Source organism: Rhinoraja longicauda, chromosome 9, assembly GCF_053455715.1.
Source record: "Rhinoraja longicauda isolate Sanriku21f chromosome 9, sRhiLon1.1, whole genome shotgun sequence".
Lineage (NCBI taxonomy): Eukaryota > Metazoa > Chordata > Chondrichthyes > Rajiformes > Arhynchobatidae > Rhinoraja > Rhinoraja longicauda.
Genome location: NC_135961.1, coordinates 7279633 through 7302035, shown reverse-complemented (window position 1 = coordinate 7302035; position 22403 = coordinate 7279633). Strand labels below are relative to the sequence as shown.

Sequence of the window (22403 nt, the reverse complement as noted above, 5' to 3'; positions counted from 1 at the left end):
CTTTGATCGGACTTTACTGGCTTTATCTTGCAATAAACGTTATTCTCTTATCATGTATCTGTACACTATGAAAGGCTCGATTGTAATCATGTATTGTCTTTTCACTAACTGGTTAGCATGCAACTAAAGGTTTTCACTGTACCTCGGTAAACGTGACAATAAATTAAACTAAACTGATCCTGGGGTTATATGATGCCAGCCAGAGTGATCCAAAAAAAACCCCCCTGAATTAGACAAATTATTTGTCATTATCTAATAACCGCTATTATAAATGTGCTTGCAGATGAACGTCTGTTGATTGAAACCTCATAAATAATTAATATTCACTTGGGCATGCTAGGGATCTAAGTGCTCTACGTCAAAGAGAGAAACTGTGGGAGAAAATTTGTGATGAATGATAAAAAAAACATTCTAACTAAAATTATAATGCCGTATTTAGTACTGAAGCTCAATGTATTAAAAAATTGATTTTTTATAATTTTTTATAACTGGAACAACAAAGATTGGTACTTTCCCACAAAGTCAAATGGAAAACAATACCACAACATACCTCGGGTGTCAGCTTTGCTATTGATGTGAACAGCATAGAAACAATCTAGATACACAAAGAGAAAATTATATGTAAAAATATTTGCCATTCGCTCTAGACAATAGACAATTGGTGTAGGAGTAGGCCATTCAACACTAAATCCAGAATTGCCTTCTCCCTGGTAGGCTCCAGTACAAGCTGTTCTAAGAATCCATCTTGGAGGCACTCCACAAACTCCCTTTCCTGGGGTCCATTACCAATCCGATTTTCCCAGTCTACCTGCATGTTGAAATCTCCCATAACCACCGTAGCATTACATTTGCGACATGCCAATTTTAGCACTTGATTCAACTTGCACCCTATGTCGAGGCTACTGTTTGGGGGCCTGTAGATAACTCCCATTAGGGTCTTTTTACCCATACGATTCCTCATTTCTATCCATACTGATTCTACATCTCCTGATTCTATGTCACCCCTTGTAAGGGAGTGAATATCATTCCTTACCAACAGAGCGACCCCACCCCCTCTGCCCACCTGCCTGTCTTTTCTATACATTGTGTACCCCTGAATATTCAGTTCCCAGCCCTGGTCCTCTACCTGAACATCAATGAAAATGTAAGGTATCACAAAATGCCGGAGTAACTCAGCGGGTCAGGCAGCATCTCAGGAGAGAAGGAATGGGTGACGTTTCGGGCCGAGACCAGACTGATCAGTCTGAAGAAGGGTCTCAACCCGAAACGTCACCCATTCCTTCTCTTCTGCGATGCTGCCTGACCCGCTGAGTTACTCCAGCACTTTGTGATGCCTTCGATTTGTACCAGCATCTCCAGTTATTTTCCTACACATCAATGAAAATGTAAAGTATTGTTACTCAATTATACCAACACAAAAAGGTGCATACATGCTCTGCAAGTCGATTATTGTAGCGACACAGACTGAAGATCAAATTGCAGGTCTGCCTAATGTTGATGCCATCACGGATATGCTGAAACAAAAATGGGAACCCCTGAAAGAGAAAATAAACCCATAAATTCTAAATATTAGAAATGTTTAAAAAATGGCTATGGTATTCAAGCACTTGCAATACCACCATTTTGAATCATTATCAATGATTAATATGTCCTAAAACAAATGCCTGGACACTGAAATAGCAAAATTCTAAGTTCAGAATCACAACTTAAACTGTTAATTACTCTCACCAGTCCAAGTAGTCCTTTGTGGAATCTGGTTTTTATTAAATAAATGTATCACGAACCTTGCATTTCACCACATAGACTATCCTGCGGCACTATTTTTCATTCTTACTGCACAACTATTGCAGAAATTACAAAACCATCCTAATTTAATTAATTCATTAAAATACCATTGTAAATTGTCAGCGAGCACTAAAATGTTACGAGACATTTGTCTTTGTTTATTCTGTAATTAAAAATCCATTAGATCAGATGCTTCTTTTTACCATTTATTTTTCTCTGTAATAATATTGTAAACCATTTATAAATATAGATCAGAAACCTTAAGAAACTAGGTCATTTACTTTAAGAACAAAAAGTAATGCTTCGAAACGTTACATGAAATGAATTTGTAAATCTCCTTGCCAAGACCAATATTTCTGATCAACAATTTAAATTTATTACTGATTAATTAGAAATACAATTTAGATTAACTCTTTAATTATACCATCAAAATAAGGCGAATATTTTAAATTGCCATGGGCAAAGTAATGTTGGTCTATAAGGTCAAGCATTTCTAAAAGAGAAAAGAAATATATATCACCAGTTCTATGTCTACTGACGATACCTTGCCTCCTGTCAAGGCAGCCATGTCATTCTGTGACAAAGTCAGATGCCTATTTATAAAAGAATGGAAAGGCAACCATTAATATTGAGCACTAAAAATTCAGACTGGGGTTTGATGCAATATATAAATAAAAATATATTGTTTTCAGAAATACAGATTAAAACAAGTTGAACTTTACTGTTAAATTCACAAAATTGCCACAAGCAAAGAAGATAATTAATATTCCAAAATTAAATTGGCGATATATTTCAATCATCAGGTTACTGTAGATGGTTGCGACAAACTAAGTTCTATTAATGCAACGTACCTTTCTGAACGAGACTGCTCTACTAAAAGTGCAATTAAGGCAATCATCTTCTCTAGTGCTGCAGGTCTATACTTCTCTTCGGTTAAAGATAAAATGTCTTCCTCTTCCTCTTCCTCCTCACCTTCTTCTTCAGATAATACCTCAACTTGTGGTTGGGGGAATTGCTAAAGTTTTTAAAATATAAAATGACAGCAAAGTTCAGATAATAAATGGTATTGTTTCATCACCTACTATTTAATTGTAAATGACGTAGGAATTTCTGGAAATTATAAGAAAATTGGACACGTTTATAATGTAATTAACCCAAGTGTCTTACATAGTGGAAGAGGATGATGGAAAAATTAGCCGACAGTGTTGGTATTTTAAGGATCACGTTCAAAAAGGAAGTAATCAGATTGTGCAAGTGTTTAGATAACAAGGTGCAGTTACATGGATGAGGGCAATAAAATTGATCAAAAGATAAGATGCCTTTCATACACAGAAGATAGGAGTATGGCTTTCTAAGCACAGAAAGAAAAGTCCCAGCTATCAGACAGATAGAGGCAACTGGAAATAACACAACAATTAATGACTACAAACTAAAGTGGGTTACTGGAGAATAATTGCAAAATGTAAAATCCACACGTAACAATTGTAACATACATACTATAATATGGTCCAAGTGTTTTGAGTCAGTGAAGCACTTTGGGCCTCTCAGAGCGCTTCCCATTATATACACTGGTAAGATAGACACAAAAAGCTGGAGTAACTCAGCGGGACAGGCAGCATCTCTGGAGAGAAGGAATGGATGATGTTTCGGGTCAAAACCATTCTTCAGACTGGTTAGGGATAAGGGAAACGAGAGATATAGACGGTGATGTGGAGAGATAAAGAACAATGAATGAAAGATATGCAAAAAAAGTAACGATGATAAAGGAAACAGGCCATTGTGAGCTGTTTGTTGGGTGAAAATGAGAAGCTAGTGCAACTTGAGTGGGGGAGGGATAGAGACAGAGGGAATGCCAGGGCTACCTGAAGTGAGAAAAATCAATATTCATACTACTGGGCTGTAAGCTGCCCAAGCGAAATATGAGATGCTGTTCCTCCAATTACACTGGCAAAGTCTGAATAAACCGACTTGTTCGAGAAAATCACCACTGCTGAATGAGATTTTCTTTGTGCCCCGATCTGACCATATTTAAGAGGGTGACTTGGTCCTACATGAAAACTAAATTCAGGGTACAGGTCAAATGCACAAATTACTCGAACAATTGGTGCCACAAGAAGGGTACTACATAGAATGATCATCAACAATGCAGCTTCTGATTGGGTGATTACATTTAATTTAACTCTACATTTAATTTAACTCTACAGTTAGAGGAAGAGATCCCATATTATTGTCAGACGACCAGAGCTTTTGGTACAAAAAGAAAAGAAAATTGGAGGAAGAAGAATGCATGGTGACATTGCTTGGCAAGATCGGAACCTTTTCGGAATGGCAGGCAGTGACTAGTGGGGTACCGCAAGGCTCAGTGCTGGGATCCCAGTTATTTACAATATATATTAATGACGAGGGAATTTAATGCAACATCTCTAAGTTTGCGGATGACACGAAGCTGGGTGGCAGTGTTAGATGTGAGGAGGATGCTAGGAGGCTGCAGAGTGACTTGGATAGATTAGGAGAGTAGGCAAATGCATGGCAGATGCAATATAATGTGAATAATTGTGAGGTTATCCACTTTGGCGGCAACAACAGGAAAGCAGAGTATTACCTGAATGGTGGCCAATTAGGAAAAGGGGAGATGCAACGTGACCTGGGTGTCATGGTGCACCAGTCATTGAAAGCAAGCGTGCAGGTGCAGCAGGCAGTGAAGAAAGCGAATGGTATGTTAGCATTCATAGCAAGAGGATTTGAGTATAGGAGCAGGGAGGTTCTGCTGCAGTTGTACAGGGCCTTGGTGAGACTGCACCTGGAGTATTGTGTACAGTTTTGGTCTCCTAATCTGAGGAAAGACATTCTAGCCTTAGAGGGAGTACAGAGAAGGTTCACCAGATTGATCCCTGGGATGGCAGGACTTTCATATGAAGAAAGACTGGATAGACAAGGCTTATACTCGCTGGAATTTAGAAGACTGAGGGGGGATCTTATTGAAACATATAAAATTCTTAAGGAGTTGGAGAGGCTAGATGCGGGAAGATTGTTCCCGATGTTGGGGAAGTCCAGAACCAGGGGTCACAGCTTAAGGATAAGGGGGATGTCTTTTAGGACCGAGATGAGAAAACATTTCTTCACACAGAGAGTGGTGAGTCTGTGGAATTCTCTGCCACAGAAGGTAGTTGAGGCCAATTCATTGGCTATATTTAAGAGGGAGTTAGATGTGGCCCTTGTGGCTAAAGGGATCACGGGGTATGGAGAGAAGGCAGGTACAGGTTACTGAGCTGGATGATCAGCCATGATCATATTGAATGGCGGTGCAGGCTCGAAGGGCCGAATGGCCTACTCCTGCACTTATTTTCTATGTTTCTATGATCGGTGAGGGGCAAGACATCAGGCACTGATGTGGAAAGGTAAGACACAAGGTACTGGCGGGTAAGGCGACAGGTACTGACACGGAGAAGAAATCAGGTACTGATGCTGAGATGGGTTGACAAGGGTTGCTTGTGTTGGGCAAAAATTACACGATGGTATAAATTAATACAAAATATTGGTAGGGCGCGTGACGTACTGACTGAGGTTACCAATATAAAAAGTGAGGCATCCAATGGGATCCATAGCACAAAAAAAAATCAATCACACCAAAATGCAATTAAAAAAGATGATAATTAAAAGAGTGTACAGGCCCACATGAAAGCTAGATTCAGGGTGCAGTCCAAAGGCACAAATTCCTACAATAGTATAAGTATAAAACTTTAATAACCTTGTATTGCTTCCTTAACAAAATGGCCATGCTTATCAACAATGCAGATTAAAATAAGGTACTAGGTTTTTTAATGCGTACATTCTACAAAAGATCAAAACTTGGGAAATGACAGAAAATTCAGTTGTGTGGATATAAAAGGGATTAATGCCAAAATTATTAATTTTTAAATAAACAGAAACAAAACTGAAAAATACCATTGCATAAAAACACTTTGTTCTACAAACATATTGCCATGTCTGAAAAGTTCTTACGTTTTCTGGTCCCTTTGTTCCCATGTAAAAATGTACCATTGTTGATATTGCTTGCAAGGACAAAAGAAACTGACTCTGAAACAATTAAATAACACATTGTTAGTAGGTAGGATCTTATGAAAAAATATGTACATTTTAATTACCCCTTCTTCAAATGCTATTTAAAACTTTATACATCCGTTTCATTTACCTCCTCTTCTCCCATTTTGGCAAATTCAAACAAGAATGCAAAATACTCGGTGAGATGTTTGCTGTGAGGTTTGACTCCATGCTCCATTATAGATAAGAGCGTCTTCACAAACCTAGTTACACATGAACGACTTCCAATATCTTCTACTGGACCATCCATATCATCAGAACTACAAAATCAGAAATTGAGTTGCATTAACTATATTGTCTTGACTATTGAATAATATTTTAAAACAAAATGTTAAACACTAAGGTTAAATTTTTGTAAATCTAAACTTTTAATATTTTTGCCTGAGAATAAGTTCATTACTGAGCAATAACTTTGCGATTTTATCCTTAATCTGCAAAATGTATATCAATTCCAGCGAGGAATAAAGGGACTGAATTTGGATACAACAATGCAATCATTAAAAAGAGCTGTTCTACTAAACCTATGGTCCAATAATTTTTAGTGTCATACTTTGAACACTTAGAGTAGAGTACTCTGAACACTTATTCACAAAATGCTGGAGTAACTCAGCAGGTCAGGCAGCATCTTGGGAGAGAAGGAATGGGTGACGTTTCGGGTCGAGACCCTTCTTCAGACTTAAATAGAGTAACATTGTAAAAGAACAAAAGAACACAAACCTTTAAGTAAATAAGTATAAACAAATAGAGTTTTTACAATGGATATGGGATACCTTTCTAAACCACTTTGTTTAAAAAACCAAACAAAGTGAGATGCACTATTTGATCTAGAAATTGAGAATTGACCTGAGTGGAATAGGGAGAAAAATATGGAGTTACATCAAGGCGAAAATGAGCATTGTAATGACCAGAACAATGGCAATCATTGCAGATGCTGGAATCCAAAAATAAAAGCAGGAAAGAGGGGAAACAGCAGCTTATGATATATTTGCGGAAAGATGAAGAGTTAATTGTTTTGCTTCTGTCTAGGGGTGACTTATTGCTTTCTTTTTTCTGACTTTCTTGCTTTCTTCTGACTTATTGCTTTCTTTTTTATTGCCTCTCATTGTTGACTGTGGGTAATGTAATTTCGTCCAAAAACATGTTTTTAGATGACAATAAAGGCTATTCTATTCTATTCGGCCTGAAATATTAACTCTTTCAACAGATGCTGTCTGATCAGCTGAGTATTTGGACTATTTTCTGTGAATGTTATATTTTGCTTATTAATCAAGAAGGAATCAAGTATGAGCAAAACCAGTCGGACTGAAGAAAAGCGGAGCTGAGAACAGAATTTATAAAGATAAAACGGGCAAAAATATTAGCAACATATAAAGTAGAACAACACTTGTTAATGCTTAAAAGACCTCAGCAGGGGGCAAGGAAACCTCAAAAAGGAAAGACAAAAAACTTGCGAATTCCCAATGATGATTAAAGATGTGCGAGGAAGAATTGACGATAGGAAAGAGGCAGAGAAGTGCATGATAAGAGAGACAATAAAGTAACTGGGCAGAAATAAAAAATAAGCATGTATCAAAGCTTAATTCGAGCACACTGATGAGTAGTACATATAGTTACCATATTACAAATAAAAGGATGTAGATGCACTGCAGAAGGTGTAGAGAAGATTCACAAGAATTATGACAGAATGCAAAAATATATCAGGACAAGATGAAAAGAATGGGCCTCTTTTCTTGAGAAATATGAGGAAGACACAAGCGAGGTCTTTAAAATTACATCGTTTTGATAGAATGGATATAGAATATTTCCATTTATGGGGAGAGAACATAATTCAAGGTTAACAATATATAGGATGGTCACCGATCAAGAATTTAAAGTTATTCTTCGGAACGGTCCTTCCATAATCTAGGGTGCTGTCCGAATCATCTCTATCCCATTGCGGACATTGGACTTTGTGTTGGGAACAGTTGCATTGCAATGCTGAGATTCATAGTCTGCGCTCTGTATCTCTGGTAGACCTCTGGTATACCTATTATACTTGAGTTTGGCATGCTTGTATTTATGTTTAGTATTATCTGATTTGATTGGATATCATACAAAGATTTTCATTGTGACTTGGTACAAGTGATAATAATAAAACCTAAAAATCAAAACCTATAAAGTTATTTATTCAAAGAGTAATGAGAATGAGAAACTCACTAACACGACAGTGGGTGAGACCTTTAAGGAAAGGCTAGAAAAGCGTTGGAGAGGGAAGGAAATAGTGGGCTACTCAGGCGAAAGAACATTTATTTTGGGTGACATAGTAGAAAAAGTTCACATTGCCAGAGACCTGGGTTCAATCCACACCTCGGGTGTTGTCCGTGTGGAATTTGCCTGTAAGTTTTCCCTGCGACCGCATGGATTTCTTCCGTGTGCTATGGTTTCTCCCAAATCTCAAAGATTTGTGGATTTGTAAGTTAATTGGCCTCAGTAAAAAAAACTTCCTCTAATGTGTAGAGTGTGGATGAGAAAGTGGGATAACACAGAAATAGTGTGAAAGGTGTGATCAATGGTCGACGTGGACTCGGTGGGCCAAAGGGCCCGTTTCCATGCTGTATCTCTAAACTAAATTAAATATGAGTTTGCTTGAGTAGATTATAAACACTGCTATGGACGACTACAACTAAAGGGTTGTTTCTGTGCAACAAATCCCATTTATGCAAGTCCGGTAATCTCATGGCGGTATACCAATGAAGGTCCTTGCGATAGTTGAAAGATCGAGGGGCAATGCACATTAAAAATACAATTAATGTTTATTTTAATTCCTTTATTCTACTTTTTAACAAAAGATTTAACATATTAAAACAGAATTATGCAAAGACAACGGAAGAAATAAGCATTCACAGACAGAAGAAGACATAGTGCTGGAAAAACTCAGCAGGTCAGACAGCATCTCTGGAGAACATGGATACCCCACGGAATATAGGGGGCTTGTTCCTAGTTTGTGTGTGGCTTCACTCTTGGCAATGGAGGAGGGCCAGGACAGTAAGGTCAGTTGGGGAATAGGAAGAGGAGTTGAAGTGGTTCGCACCCTGGAGATCCAGCAGGCCTTGGTGGACCGAGCACAAGTGTTCAGCGAAACGGTCACAGAGTCTATGCTTGGTCAGAGTCTATGCTTGGCACAGGAGGCCACATCGGGGACACACCGGATGCAGTAGATGAGGAGAGAAAAGGTGCATGTGAACCTCTGAATCAGCTGGAAGGATTGCTAAGGTCCCCAAATGGAGGTGAGGGAGGAGGTACAAGGTTAGGTGTTGCAACTCCTGTGGTTGCAGGGGAAATTACCTGGGGAAGGGATGGTTTGGTTGGGAAGGGATGAGTGAACCAATGAGTTGTGGAGGGAGCGGTCTCTGCGGAAGGTGGAAAGGAGTGCGGATAGGAAGATGTGACCGGTAGAGGGATCACGTTGGAGGTGATGCAAATGTTGGAGGATGATGTGTCGAATGCAGAGGCTGTTGGGGTGAAAGGGGAGGACCAGAGAAACTTGTTCCGCCCTGGGGGCAAGAGCCGAACTACAGGACATAGAGGAGACATGGGTGAGGGGTCCAGCTAACCATTTTAACTACATAACCACCTCCCTCTCCCCCGTGCCAAACCTTGACTTGCACCTATTTCACCCCACCCTCTTTCATCTCTAGCCTTTGCCCAACCATCTGCCTATCAAAAAATCCTCCTCACATTTATCAACGTATTACCTGTGTAGAAAGGAACTGCAGATGCTGGTTTAAATCGAAGATAGACACAAAATGCCGGAGTAACTCAGCGGGACAGGCAGCATTTCTGGAGAGAAGGAATGGGTGACGTTTTGGGTCGAGACGAAAAGAGGTAGGGTCTAAATATGGGTCTCAACCTGAAACATCACCCATTCCTTCTCTCCAGAGATGCTGCTTGTCCCGCTGAGTTATTCCAGCATTTTGTCTATCAACGTATTACCTGCTAGGCCTTGTCCTGTCCTTCCTCTTACAGCTTTCTTCCCTGCCCTATAATCAGTCTGAAGGGTCCTGATCTGAAATGTCACCCATGAGATGCTGCCCGACCCATTGAGTTACTCCAACGCTTTGTGTGTGCTTCTGTAAACCAGCATCTGCAGTTCCTTGTTTCTATATTCCCAGATAGAAGCCAAGTTACAAACAAATCCATTCAAAAACTACAAGATGGGGACAACTGGTGGAGGTAAAAAGACTAACTGGATCTTATTTGAACAGCTGAGGCTTAATAGCTAAGGGACCTCACCCACTTAGAACAGTGAACATCTGACATCATTGTTGAAAAAGTGAAAGATATAGCACTGTCCATGTTAGAATGTTAATATTAAAGACCAAATACTCATTTTGCGGAACACTTTTAAAGATTACTCACATACAACTAGAATCCGCCCTCATTACTCACAGGGAGATTTACTAATACAATGCTGATTTAATGTGTAGCACTGTTAAGTGATATTAGGGCATCAAACCTATGCCATTCCATTATGTAACAAAACAAAGACCAACTCCTGCTGGACTTTATTCGTTTAACGTTAGCAGGAAAACTGACCTCAACATGCCAAAACTCAATACCAAATTACAGCTGTGCAAATTTAATTTCAAATCACCATGGACCAGGTACTAAACGTTCTGCTGCCCAGAACCTAATCACTAGTCCTATTTCACTGGCCCTGCACACCATCAAGTCCAGAATGATTAGAATGGCAACTAGGCCGTAGGTGATAGAGCTGAGGAGCCCTACCAGCCCCGACCTGTTTCACGAAAGCTTTGACAGAGTAAAGCTGAGGGTGAAGCTTTGACAACTGTAAAAGCTATCAATGAATTTAAGAGTTTAAAAATGTTTCCATTCTCAAAGACATTTAAAAGCTCTTAAACTTTAAATAAATAATTTTAAAAGGTTTTAATAAGCTATCTATCTAAAAATAGACAACACATAAATAATTAAAATTATTAAGCTACAGCAAAATCACAGAAAACAATTTTTAAACAATGACTAATTCCCGTTTGCCTCATGGACGTCCACGTGACCTCTCCTGGCCCCAGCATACTGTTGCAATCACAAAGAAAGCTCAACAACGTTTCTACTTCCTCAGAAGTTCGATGACATTTGGTATGTTGCCGAATACTCTGTTAAACGCCCCACAAGAAGAGTAGTGGGATCACAGCCTGGTTCGGTAATTTGAACGTTCAAGAATGAAAGGGGCTACTAAAAGTAGTGGATATTGCCCCGCCCATCATAAGTACTCATATCCCCATTATCCAAGGGATTTACAGGATGTGCTGCCTCAAGAAGACAGCTAATATCACCTAAGACCCACACCACCCTGGATCAGCGCTCTTCTCACAACTACCATCAGGAAGTTGGTACAGAGGCCCCAGAGCCATTACGTGCAGGTTCAACAACTGTTCCTCCCATCAGGTTCTTGAACCACCTTGCACAATCATAACTACAATCTTGCCTCAGCTGCAAACCACCACGGATTTTGCATTAATATAATCGCTCTCCATCAGTGTTTTTTGGCACTATCATGGTCTAATTTACTGAGAGTAACTGATAATTTATTGCATATTTAATAGCAGGGCAGTGAGACATGCCAGGCATCTCATCTTCCATCTGGGCATGATCTAACCTTGGCCATCTCCTCCAGTCACACATCCGTAATTCTGGCTCCGTTTTTCTTACAATAGACAATAGGTGCAGGAGTAGGCCATTCAGCCCTTCGGGCCAGCACCGCCATTCAATGCGATCATGGCTGATCACTCTCAATCAGTACCCCGTTCCTGCCTTCTCCCCATACCGCCTCACTCCGCTATCCTTAAGAGCTCTATCCAGCTCTCTCTTGAAAACATCCAACGAACTGGCCTCCACTGCCTTCTGAGGCAGAGAATTCCACACCTTCACCACCCTCTGACTGAAAAAGTTCTTCCTCATCTCCGTTCTAAATGGCCTACCCCTTATTCTTAAACTGTGGCCACTTGTTCTGGACTCCCCCAACATTGGGAACATGTTATCTGCCTCTAATGTGTCCAATCCCCTAATTATCTTATATGTTTCAATAAGATCCCCCCTCATCCTTCTAAATTCCAGTGTATACAAGCCCAATCGCTCCAGCCTTTCAACATACGACAGTCCCGCCATTCCGGGAATTAACCTAGTGAACCTACGCTGCACGCCCTCCATAGCAAGAATATCCTTCCTCAAATTTGGAGACCAAAACTGCACACAGTACTCCAGGTGCGGTCTCACCAGGGCCCGGTACAACTGTAGAAGGACCTCTTTGCTCCTATACTCAACTCCTCTTGTTACGAAGGCCAACATTCCATTGGCTTTCTTCACTGCCTGCTGTACCTGCATGCTTCCTTTCATTGACTGATGCACTAGGACACCCAAATCTCGTTGAACTCCCCCTCCTCCTAACTTGACACCATTCAGATAATAATCTGCCTTTCTATTCTTACTTCCAAAGTGAATAACCTCACACTTATCTACATTAAACTGCATCTGCCATGTATCCGCCCACTCACACAACCTGTCCAAGACACCCTGCAGCCTTATTGCATCTTCCTCACAATTCACACTACCCCCCAACTTAGTATCATCTGCAAATTTGCTAATTTCTTGCTCCATTACTATGATCTGGCCTGCTGGATCTGGATACGACTCACTGCCCTGCTATTAGCAATGCTTGACAGAGAAGTATACTTTACCTCTGTCACATTAACTCATTCCTGTTGCTCTACCATTTGCTCCGCCACCTTGTGGGAGGAGGAGGAGGAGGAGGGGGGGTGGTTGGGTGCACGCACGCAGCCAGTCTGGTTAAAAAAAAACACTCATTATCCCACTTATTGACACCTCTCATCATTTTGTCCTTCTATCAGTCCATCAGTCTCCGATGCTTCAGCAAAACAATCCAAGTTTATATGTCCTTCTTTATAGCTAACGCACCATAATCTGGGCAACATCCTGGTGAACCCTTTGCTCCATCCTCTCGAAAGCCATTACATCCTTACTATAGTATAGTGTAGCAATCATAACAGCTCTCTATACTCAAGATGTGGTGACTACAAAGTTATATTTAGCTACAGCATGATTTGCTGACTTTTATACTCAAAGTCCACCATTGAAGGTAATCATGTTTTATGCCTTCTTTACGGTACTAGTTACTAGGGTTACCACTTTCAATGACCTTCGGACTTGCACCCCAAGATCCATCTGTACATTACTGCTCCTCAGGGTCCTTACATTCAATGTATACTTTCCTCTTACATTTGACCCCCTCAACCCCCCCAAATGCAAAACCTCACACGAGTCCAGATTACATTCTATCTCCCATTTCTCCACAAAATGTCTAACTGATCAATATCCAGCTGTATCATTTGATCACCTTCCTCATTATGCACAACTTCAATTTTTGTGTCAGCAAACTTACTACTCACGCAACCTATATTTTCGTCCAGAGCATTTATAAATACATTTTCCTATAGTGAGAATTTAAAAAAAATCTAATTTCTGACTCCAAGGTAGCAATTTCTGCTTTCAACAGAGAGGTATTGAAAGGCAGATGATTAATAAACACATGAAGCAGACCACTTTTAAAAGTCTTTAAAAGAGAGAAGACACAAAATGCTGGAGTAACTCAGCGGGTCAGGCAGCATCTCTGGAGAGAAGGAATGGGTGACGTTTTGGGTCAAGACCTTTCTGCAGACTGATGTCAGGGAAGGGGGAGGGACAAAGATAGAATGTAGTCGGAGACAGGAAGACTAGTGAGAGAACTGGGAAGGGGAGGGGACAGAGAGGGAAAGCAAGGGCTATCTGAAGTTAGAGAAGTCAATGTTCATACCGCTGGGGTGTAAACTACCCAAGCGAAATATGAGGTGCTGTTCCTCCAATTGGCGCTGGGCCTGACTCTGACAATGGAGGAGGCCCAGGACAGAATGGTCAGATTGGGAATGGGAGGGGGAGTTGAAGTGCTGAGCCACCGGGAGATCAGGTCGGTTAAGATGGATTGAGCAGAGATGTTCAGCGAAACGAGCCTGCGCTTGGTCTCGCCGATGTAGAGAAGTTGACATCTGGAACAGCGGATACAGTAGATGAGGTTGGAGGAGGTGCAAGTGAAAAGAGAGTATGTCCTTCATATTAAACAGTACTTTCATTTTAACAAACAATCTTATTCCCCATGGCACAGCAAGCAAAATACGTGAAAGGAACTTGGAAGTGCTTTCACGGTTGTGTATGGTGGTTATGAAGAGCAGCATAGTTGAAGAGCAGATACATATATGGCAGTTGGCCTATCAGTTGCTTTTATCACTGTAAAATGGCAAGAGCATCGAATATAGAACTTCATCAAAGGACTTTTTGGAATTCAAGGTACCCATTTCTCAGTTAAAAAAATGCTTTCCTCACTGACCACCTGCATTTCACTTTCACAAAGTTGTCACAAAGGCAGGTTGGTCATGTTCCTCCACAATTTCTCATTGTGGTTGCCAGGATTATTATGCAGATAATCAAGTTTATTCTTGCTGATTGGCTGAAAGCATTGAAACTTGCATATGTAAAATATAAATATTCAACTTCTCTCGTTCAGTTCGTCCACTCAAAATATCAGTGAATGATAATTGAATAGAATCAAACATAACTTTGAATTCAAATCAATCTTTTCTACTTGTATGCACAGGGTTAAGTTTAAGCAGACTTTCAGGAAGAGATTAGGAATCAGGAATCAGAAACCAGGGCATGGATTTCCTGGCAGGAACTACACATGCTGGCTTTAGTTTTATTAATCTGCAAATCCCTAATATGTCTGGCAATCTACCATGATGCTGCCCAACTGTTGTACTGACATCCATTTGTAAATTGCCAGAGAATGTATTTACATAGAATTTTGCATTATACACCCAAAAAATGTTGATAATTGCAAAAACGTGAAAAGAAAGTGCATTTATAAACCTCTGATGCAGTGGAAAAAGCGATCAGAAATCACAATTGAATTATTTTGATATTCTACATGCGGGGGCCTATTATTATTGGTCCCTTCTTTTAAGGCCCTTATGAAGGATATCCAGAGGAAACAAGTGGTTCGACAGTAAAATAAAACACTACATATGTCTGAGATACTGGGCCACTGCACCAGAGTTAGATGGATGGTGGGTTGAGTGCCAGACCTCTGGTCCCTTGGCTACCACGAATGTGTTGAGGGTGAAGAACCAGATTACTACTATTCAGTCTAGCTTCTGTTGTTTAAAACACTGTCATTTAATTTTTTGATGTGGCATTGTAGGGTCCTCTGACATCTCTTCCAACCTCATCTACTGTTTCAGGTGTGGACTCCTATATATCGCAGGCTCAGCGATCGTTTCATTGAATACGTCCGCTCGGTCTGCCTCGACCTTCCGTTTGCTTAACACTTTAACTCCCCGTTCCATTCCCATGGACCTTTCTGCCTTGGGCCTCCCCCACTGTCAGAGTGAGGCCCAACGCAAATTGGAGGGACAGCACCTCATATTTTGCTTGGGCAGCTGTATGAATATTGACCTCTGACTTCAAGTAACCCTTGCATTGCCTCTCAAACCATCCCTCCCCCATCCGAGTTCTCCGACTAGTCTGACTGTCCTCCTGATTAAATTTAACATTGTATGCCTCGTTGTCCCTTCAGCCAACAATGATCTATTCTACATTTTCCTTGACCTTCACCCCCTTTGATCTCTCTTTTTCAGACCTTATCCTACCAGGGCGGCACGGTGGCGCAGCGGTAGAGTTGCTGCCTTACAGCGAATGCAGCGCCGGAGACTCAGATTCGATCCTGACTACAGGCGCCGTCTGTACGGAGTTTGTACGTTCTCCCCGTGACCTGCGTGGGTTTTCTCCGAGTTCTTCGGTTTCCTCCCACATTCCAAAGACGCACAGGTATGTAGGTTAATTGACTGGGTAATATGTAAAAATTGTCCCTAGTGGGGGTAGGATAGTGTTAATGTGCGGGGATTGCTGGGCGGCGCGGACTCGGTGGGCCGAAGGGCCTGTTTCCGCGCTGTATCTCTAAATCTAAAAAATCTAAATATCTCTGTCTCCCTCTCCCGACTCTGTCAGAAGAAGGGTCTCAACCCGAAACGTCACCCATTCCTTCTATCCAGAGATGCTGGTTACACCTGATTTTTGTGTCTATCCTCTGACATGATTTGCTGCTCCTCAAAGCCCATGAAGAATACTTTGCAGACGATTGTGTTTGGTGAGGTGCTGCCTTATTTAACTGAATAGTGAACTGGGCATTAGGCATCTGTTCCTAGGAGGGAAATCAACTTCAATGAAGGCGCTGTTAATATCAGAATTTTTTTTGGGAGAGAAAATAGTTCAGCTCTCTCACCTTTTCTGTTCCACTGCCCAAGACCAATCCAGAAACCATAACATTGGATAAATGCAGGACTTGATAAAGCATTCAAAAATGCAGCCTTTACTAAATATGTCCAGACATAGAGAAGTGATTGTCATTACCCATCTTCCATTCCTGGCTGTAAGTAGAGATGTGCATGCACTGGTCGGAGTCGCTGAATCACGTGAATGCATAGACGCTGGAACATCTGCAGAGCCCAAAGTAAGGTTTGAAGGGAAAGGTTTTAATAATCATATTTTAAATTTGAATGAAACAATTTAATTCCTGATAGTATTAAGTTCAAGCTTGCTCTGAATAGAAACTAATTCATAAATCAGTACAACATTAGGAAACTGTATTGTAAAAAATGGTCTATTCGTTAGATGTACTATAACTGATATTAAACACTTCATACCTGTCTCACAATCTGATTTGGGCACTTGATAAGAATTTGCATCGGCCACCAATCATCATCAGCCATTCGATCCAAAAACCACTAGACAGACAAAATACCAAGATATCATTTTGAAATTACACAAAAATAAAGTTCCATTACTTTTGAAAGTTTCATTTTAACGATTCTCACTATCCCATTAACAATGAAACTGACATAACCACGCGCCCAAATAATGGCACCCAAATAATGGCCCTCAATGTGGCACTGTGTTGGTGGATTATTGAATTTAAATATTCAAAACAAATTATATTTAGCATTTATCAAGAGAGGTGCTGCTTAAGGTATAAATTATTCTGTTACTATTGGCAGATTACATTTTAGTAGACTTTTGGAATGCATTGGAAACAAAAGAAACTATTGCAATATGATCAAAGCGATATCCAAATAAGGTATTTTCAATTCCTAAATAAAACTACAATTTGGAGACAACATTAACGATTTAAAGAAATGAGAAAGTGAAATTGAAATGAGAAATTCACTATTCTGAATCAGGTAACAAGTTTGCCGATAAATGTCAGAACAAACGTGACAATAACATTTGAAGAGTCCCTGCACAGCAGCTTTTCCATACTAGTTCTCTGCTTATGACTGTTAACGAGCCACTTTCTTCCCATTACCATGTTTCATACCAAAAATGGAAAGTGCTGGAAAATTGAAGCTGATCAAGTAGCATCAATGTAGAGATAAATTGAGTTGGCATCACAGCTCAAGGATCCTTCATCAGAACCAGACAAATAAGAAAACAAGCATGTAAAGTTGCATAGACTGGGAGCGTGCAAGAGAATAGAAGGACAGTTTGTGAAAGGATGCAAACTTTCTGTCCACAAAAGGACTAATTATGGATGCTTAGGTCTCTTCCTGCTACATATTTTTCACATAATCTGAATTTTACCGAATAAGCACTACTTAACTGTAATAAAATTCTTGAAATGTCAAATTTAGGTAACTTGCTGGACAATAAATAAATTTAAAAGTTATACCTGATTATTGTCTCTCATAAATTGAGTTAATTTGACTATTTTAAGTTACCCTATGAGCATTATCATCTTAACTGTGGCAATTTAAGCAAAGCCATTTTTTTTAACATTGGGTAGTGCCACGATACTGTTTAAAACATTAAGCCATACATTGCCAATTGGAAGAAAGTTGTTGAGGAATCTCACAGGTTTCTCACCTCACAGGCTGCCTGGCTGTTGTTAAATTGTTTTGTCAAAAGTTCAATCCATTGCAACATAGTGGGCTATTAAATAAACAAATATGTTAAACTTTAATATGCATACATCTGAGAGCCAATAATCGACAAGCTGATCACTAAATAAAGAAAGTGTTACGCATTCAATGTATACATTTGTTAATATATTTCCCCATCACTGCAAAAATGCTTTGGTCAATCAATCCCCAAACAGCCATGTTAAAGGTCTCGATTTGATGCAGGATTTTGAGAATTCACAGAAACCACATAGAAACATGTTCTTTCCTCTCATATCAAGGCATGCATCAATAATTCACATCTTTAGGTGATACCTTCCCACTTTATACATGATCAGCAACTAGACTTCTGTAAACACATCAAATGGCTGCACTGCACTATTCTGTTGATTCCAGTGAATTGCAATGCAATGTGATCCGACAGGGAGGTGGACCCAAATGTGCATCTGCACTCCAAAGTTTTAGCAAACATCCCAAAGACATTCATATCTAACAGCAATGCCCAAGAAAGATAGTTAACTTTCTTCTCGCCACGTGTTCACTAATACTGGTCTTCTACTTAATATAAAATTATTGGATACATAGATGTTGACCTTGGCTCTGAACAATATTTTTTTTCAGGCTAATGGAGAACTGAAACGATATTTTTATTGTAGAGCAATCTCACTAAATTTGATAAAGAAATATATTATTCCATAAATACTATTAAAACCTAAATTATTTTCAGTAAACACCTGCACCGGGTTTATGTACTATACTATTTGTGTGTGTTTTATACTATATTAAAAAATGTGCACTTACCTTTTCTTTGGAGTGGATAAAAGTTTCCAGGACAAAAGAGGTACTTAGCTATGATAAAAAATAAATACATTTCCACAATTAGAAACAAGGAACTGCAGATGCTTACAAAAATAAACAGTGCTGGAGCAACTCAGGGAGCATTTCCATAGATAGGTGATGTTTCCCTTCTTCAGACGATGTATGAGAATACAAAAACATTTTGTCTAAAATATTTTAAATGGCCTGAAACTGCTGATGAGAACAGTGCAGTTGTATGGAACAGTGATCTTTACACTGACAACCCTCAGACAACTATCTCCTCAAAACTTGAATCAATTGTTTCACTTCTTAGCTAGTCACTTTTCCCTTACACCCGTGACACTTCTATGCAAATACCCAACATAGCAAGGTCTCACCTTCGCAGTCATAAGGGATACAGCCTTTGGATCAGGTAACGTGCTTGGGATACTGCTGCACAACTGCCACATGAATCTGAAATTGTAGAATTTTTTGAAAGCAAATTGCATTATCCTGCCAACATGATTCTGTAATGGTCTAGAAGTGATATAATGTTGCAAAACACTCACCCAAAGTAAGTATGTTCAAAGATATTCTTGTCCTGTAGAAACTGCATGTTGTCATGCCAGATCCACTAAATTAAAAAAAAGATGATCACTAAAAACAATCTTGGAAGATGGGCGCTTGAAGTTTAATTTTTGCATAAAAATTGAGATTTTGAGGTTTGCTTTGTCCTTTAAAAAATATTTATTCGGTGGCATATCCCTTCTTTAATCACACTAGACTGTGAAACCTCTCTCCCCTGTTCAGCCTGCCTTTTCATGTGGGCCTTTCCCTCTGTCCTCTTACCTTCTCTAGATCTATTCTTCACAAACTGCTGCCATGATATTTCCATTAACCTTGCTCACCCTAAGCTGCAGCCAAACCACCTGAACCTGCAGTGCTCCACTCACTATATCGAACCCCAATATTATCAAACTTGACGACGTATTGTTGTATGGCACAGTGACTTTTATCCTGGCTTGAATGCAAGCCCTCTGACAATTCTTCATACTTCTATTACAACAACAACCACATCACTTAATAACTAACCACCATTTCTCAGACATTCACTGATCTTAGCTTCAGCAATCTTCCTTACACAACCCCCATCCTCAGTCTCCACATCACTCAGAGCCCACTTCTACTTTCTGCTGAGGATCCACAAGCAAGACTGTACTGGTAGAGTCATTGTTTCAATGATGATCTTCACAAGTAGATTCTTCAAAACTTGACTCAATTGGTTCCCCTCTTATCCAGTCCCTTCTTCCTCACATCTGATGCCCTCAATCACTATTGATAGCTTTTAGCTTCCTGGTCCCAAACAAAAAGGAAGACCAGGCGTACATCCAATCCTTCTAACACCTCTGACCAAGACAACCCTGCGAATCTTCCCTGGACAAGACCCAAGCAGTGCCCTTCCCTCAATCCCCATATTGCCCACCTCCTTTACCACACTCCTATGCTCGGCTACACTGATTCTTGCATTGAACAACTTATCCTTTGACCATATTCACCTCTTCTAAATTAGCGGTGCAGTTATCAGAACTTGCTAGGGTCCAAGTTATTTCTTTCTCTTTGGGAACTGGTGGAATGGCCATTGTTTCTGTCCTACTCAGAGCTTCCTCCCTCGTCCCTTTTACCATTGAGTCATATAGTGTGGAAACAGGCCCTTCGGCCCAACTTGCAAGCAAGACCAATCTAAACAAGTCGCAACTGCTTACGTTTGGCCCATATTTCTCTAAGCCTGTCCTATCCATGTACCTGTCTAAATGTTTCATAAACATTGCGATAGTACCTGCTTCAACTACCTTCTCTGGCAGCTTGTTCCATCCACCCACAACTCTTTGTGTGAAAAAAGTTACCCCCCATGTTCCTATTAAGTCTTTCCTCCCTCAACTTAAACCAAAGTTCTATGGTTCTCAATTCCCCTACTCAGGGCAAGAGACTCTGTGCGTCGACCCAATCTATTCCTCTCATGATTCCTCTCATGATTCCTATCAGATCCCCACTCATCCTCCTGCGTTCCAAGGAATAAAGTCGTAGCCTGCTCAACCTCTCCCCTTAGCTCAGACCCTCGAGTCCAGGCAACATCCTCGTAAATCTTCTCTGCACCCTTTCCAGCTTGACAACATCTTTCCTATAACATGGTGCCCAGAAATGAACATAATACTCTAAATGTAGCCTCACCAACGTCTTATATAACTGCAACATGATCTCCTAACTTCTATACTCAATACTCTGACTGATGAAGTCCAAAAACCGTTTTGACCACCTTATCTACCCGTGGTGCCATTTATAACAAACGATGTACCTGAACTCCGAGATCCCTCTGCTCTACAACACTCCCCAGGGCCCTACCAATAATGACTGTATTGATTCTGATTTGTGCACTCATAATGAACGCAAAGAGTGGGGATAAATGGGTCCCTTTCAGAATGGCAGGCAGTGACTAGTGGGGTACCGCAAGGCTCGGAGCTGGGACCGCAGCTATTTAGAATATACATTAATGACTTGGATGAAGGGATTAAAAGTAACATTAGCAAATTTGCAGATGACACAAAGCTGGGTGGCAGTGTGAACTGTGAGGAAGATGCTGTGAGGTTGCAGGGTGACTTGGACAGGTTGTGTGAGTGGGAGGATGCATGGCAGATGCAATTTAATGTGGATAAATGTGAGGTTATCCACTTTGGTGGTAAGAACAGGAAGGCAGATTATTATCTGAATGGTGTCAAGCCAGGAAATGGGGAAGTACAACGAGATCTGGGTGTCCTAGTGCATCAGTCACTGAAAGGAAACATGCAGATACAGCAGGCAGTGAAGAAAGCCAATGGAATGTTGGCCTTCATTACAAGGGGAGTTGAGTATAGGAGCAAAGAGGTCCTTCTGCAGTTGTACAAGGCCCTAGTGAGACCACACCTGGAGTATTGTGTGCAGTTTTGGTCTCCAAACTTGAGGATGGACATTCTTGCTATTGAAGGAGTGAAGCGTAGGTTCACGAGGTTAATTCCCGGACTGGCAGAACTGTCGTACGTTGAAAGACTGGAGCGACTGGGCTTGTATACTCTGGAATTTAGAAGGATGAAAGGGGATCTTATTGAAACATATAAGATTATTAAGGGATTGGACACGCTAGAGGCAGGAAACATGTTCCCGATGTTGGGGGAGCCCTGAACCAGGGGCCACAGTTTAAGAATAAGGGGTAGGCCATTTAGAACGGAGATGAGGAAGAACTTTTTCACTCAGAGAGTTGTGAAGCTGTGGAATGCTCTGCCTCAGAAGGCAGTGGAGGCCAATTTTCTGGATGCTTTCAAGAGAGAGTTAGATAGAGCTCTTAATGATGGCGGAGTCAGGGGATATGGAGAGAAGGCAGGAACGGGGTACTGATTGTGCATTATCAGCGATGATCACGGTGAATGGCGGTGCTGGCTCGAAGGGCCGAATGGCCTACTCCTGCACCTATTGTCTATTGTGAAAGGTCCATTATCTTTGCTGAGAATTTCCAACCTGTTTTCATTTTAACATGTCCCTCTAACCCTTCCCATTCCTTTTTTGATTTCTCTATTTCCACCTCATAGAACAGGTCAGCGACCAATATCTATTATAAGCCGTAGACTCCACGTC

At 40.5% G+C, this 22403-nt stretch overlaps 1 protein-coding gene across 8 annotated transcripts in view; it reads right to left on the bottom strand.

Moving 5' to 3' along the window:
• usp34 (ubiquitin specific peptidase 34) overlaps positions 1-22403 on the bottom strand; it is a 204494-nt gene that overhangs the window by 46195 nt on the left and 135896 nt on the right. For all 8 annotated transcript variants that reach the window (XR_013547613.1, XM_078404725.1, XM_078404728.1 and 5 more), the window contains 12 exons: positions 19310-19374; positions 19139-19214; positions 18744-18791; positions 17908-17973; positions 16692-16772; positions 16399-16484; positions 5978-6146; positions 5788-5862; positions 2637-2800; positions 2306-2378; positions 1431-1535; positions 551-595 (listed from right to left, as the gene is read on the bottom strand). Coding sequence is in view for 7 of the 8 variants with exons in the window: in XM_078404725.1 (XP_078260851.1) it covers positions 551-595; positions 1431-1535; positions 2306-2378; positions 2637-2800; positions 5788-5862; positions 5978-6146; positions 16399-16484; positions 16692-16772; positions 17908-17973; positions 18744-18791; positions 19139-19214; positions 19310-19374 (1053 nt within the window). In the remaining variant the exon portion in view is untranslated. The remainder of the gene's footprint in view (positions 1-550; positions 596-1430; positions 1536-2305; positions 2379-2636; positions 2801-5787; positions 5863-5977; positions 6147-16398; positions 16485-16691; positions 16773-17907; positions 17974-18743; positions 18792-19138; positions 19215-19309; positions 19375-22403) is intronic.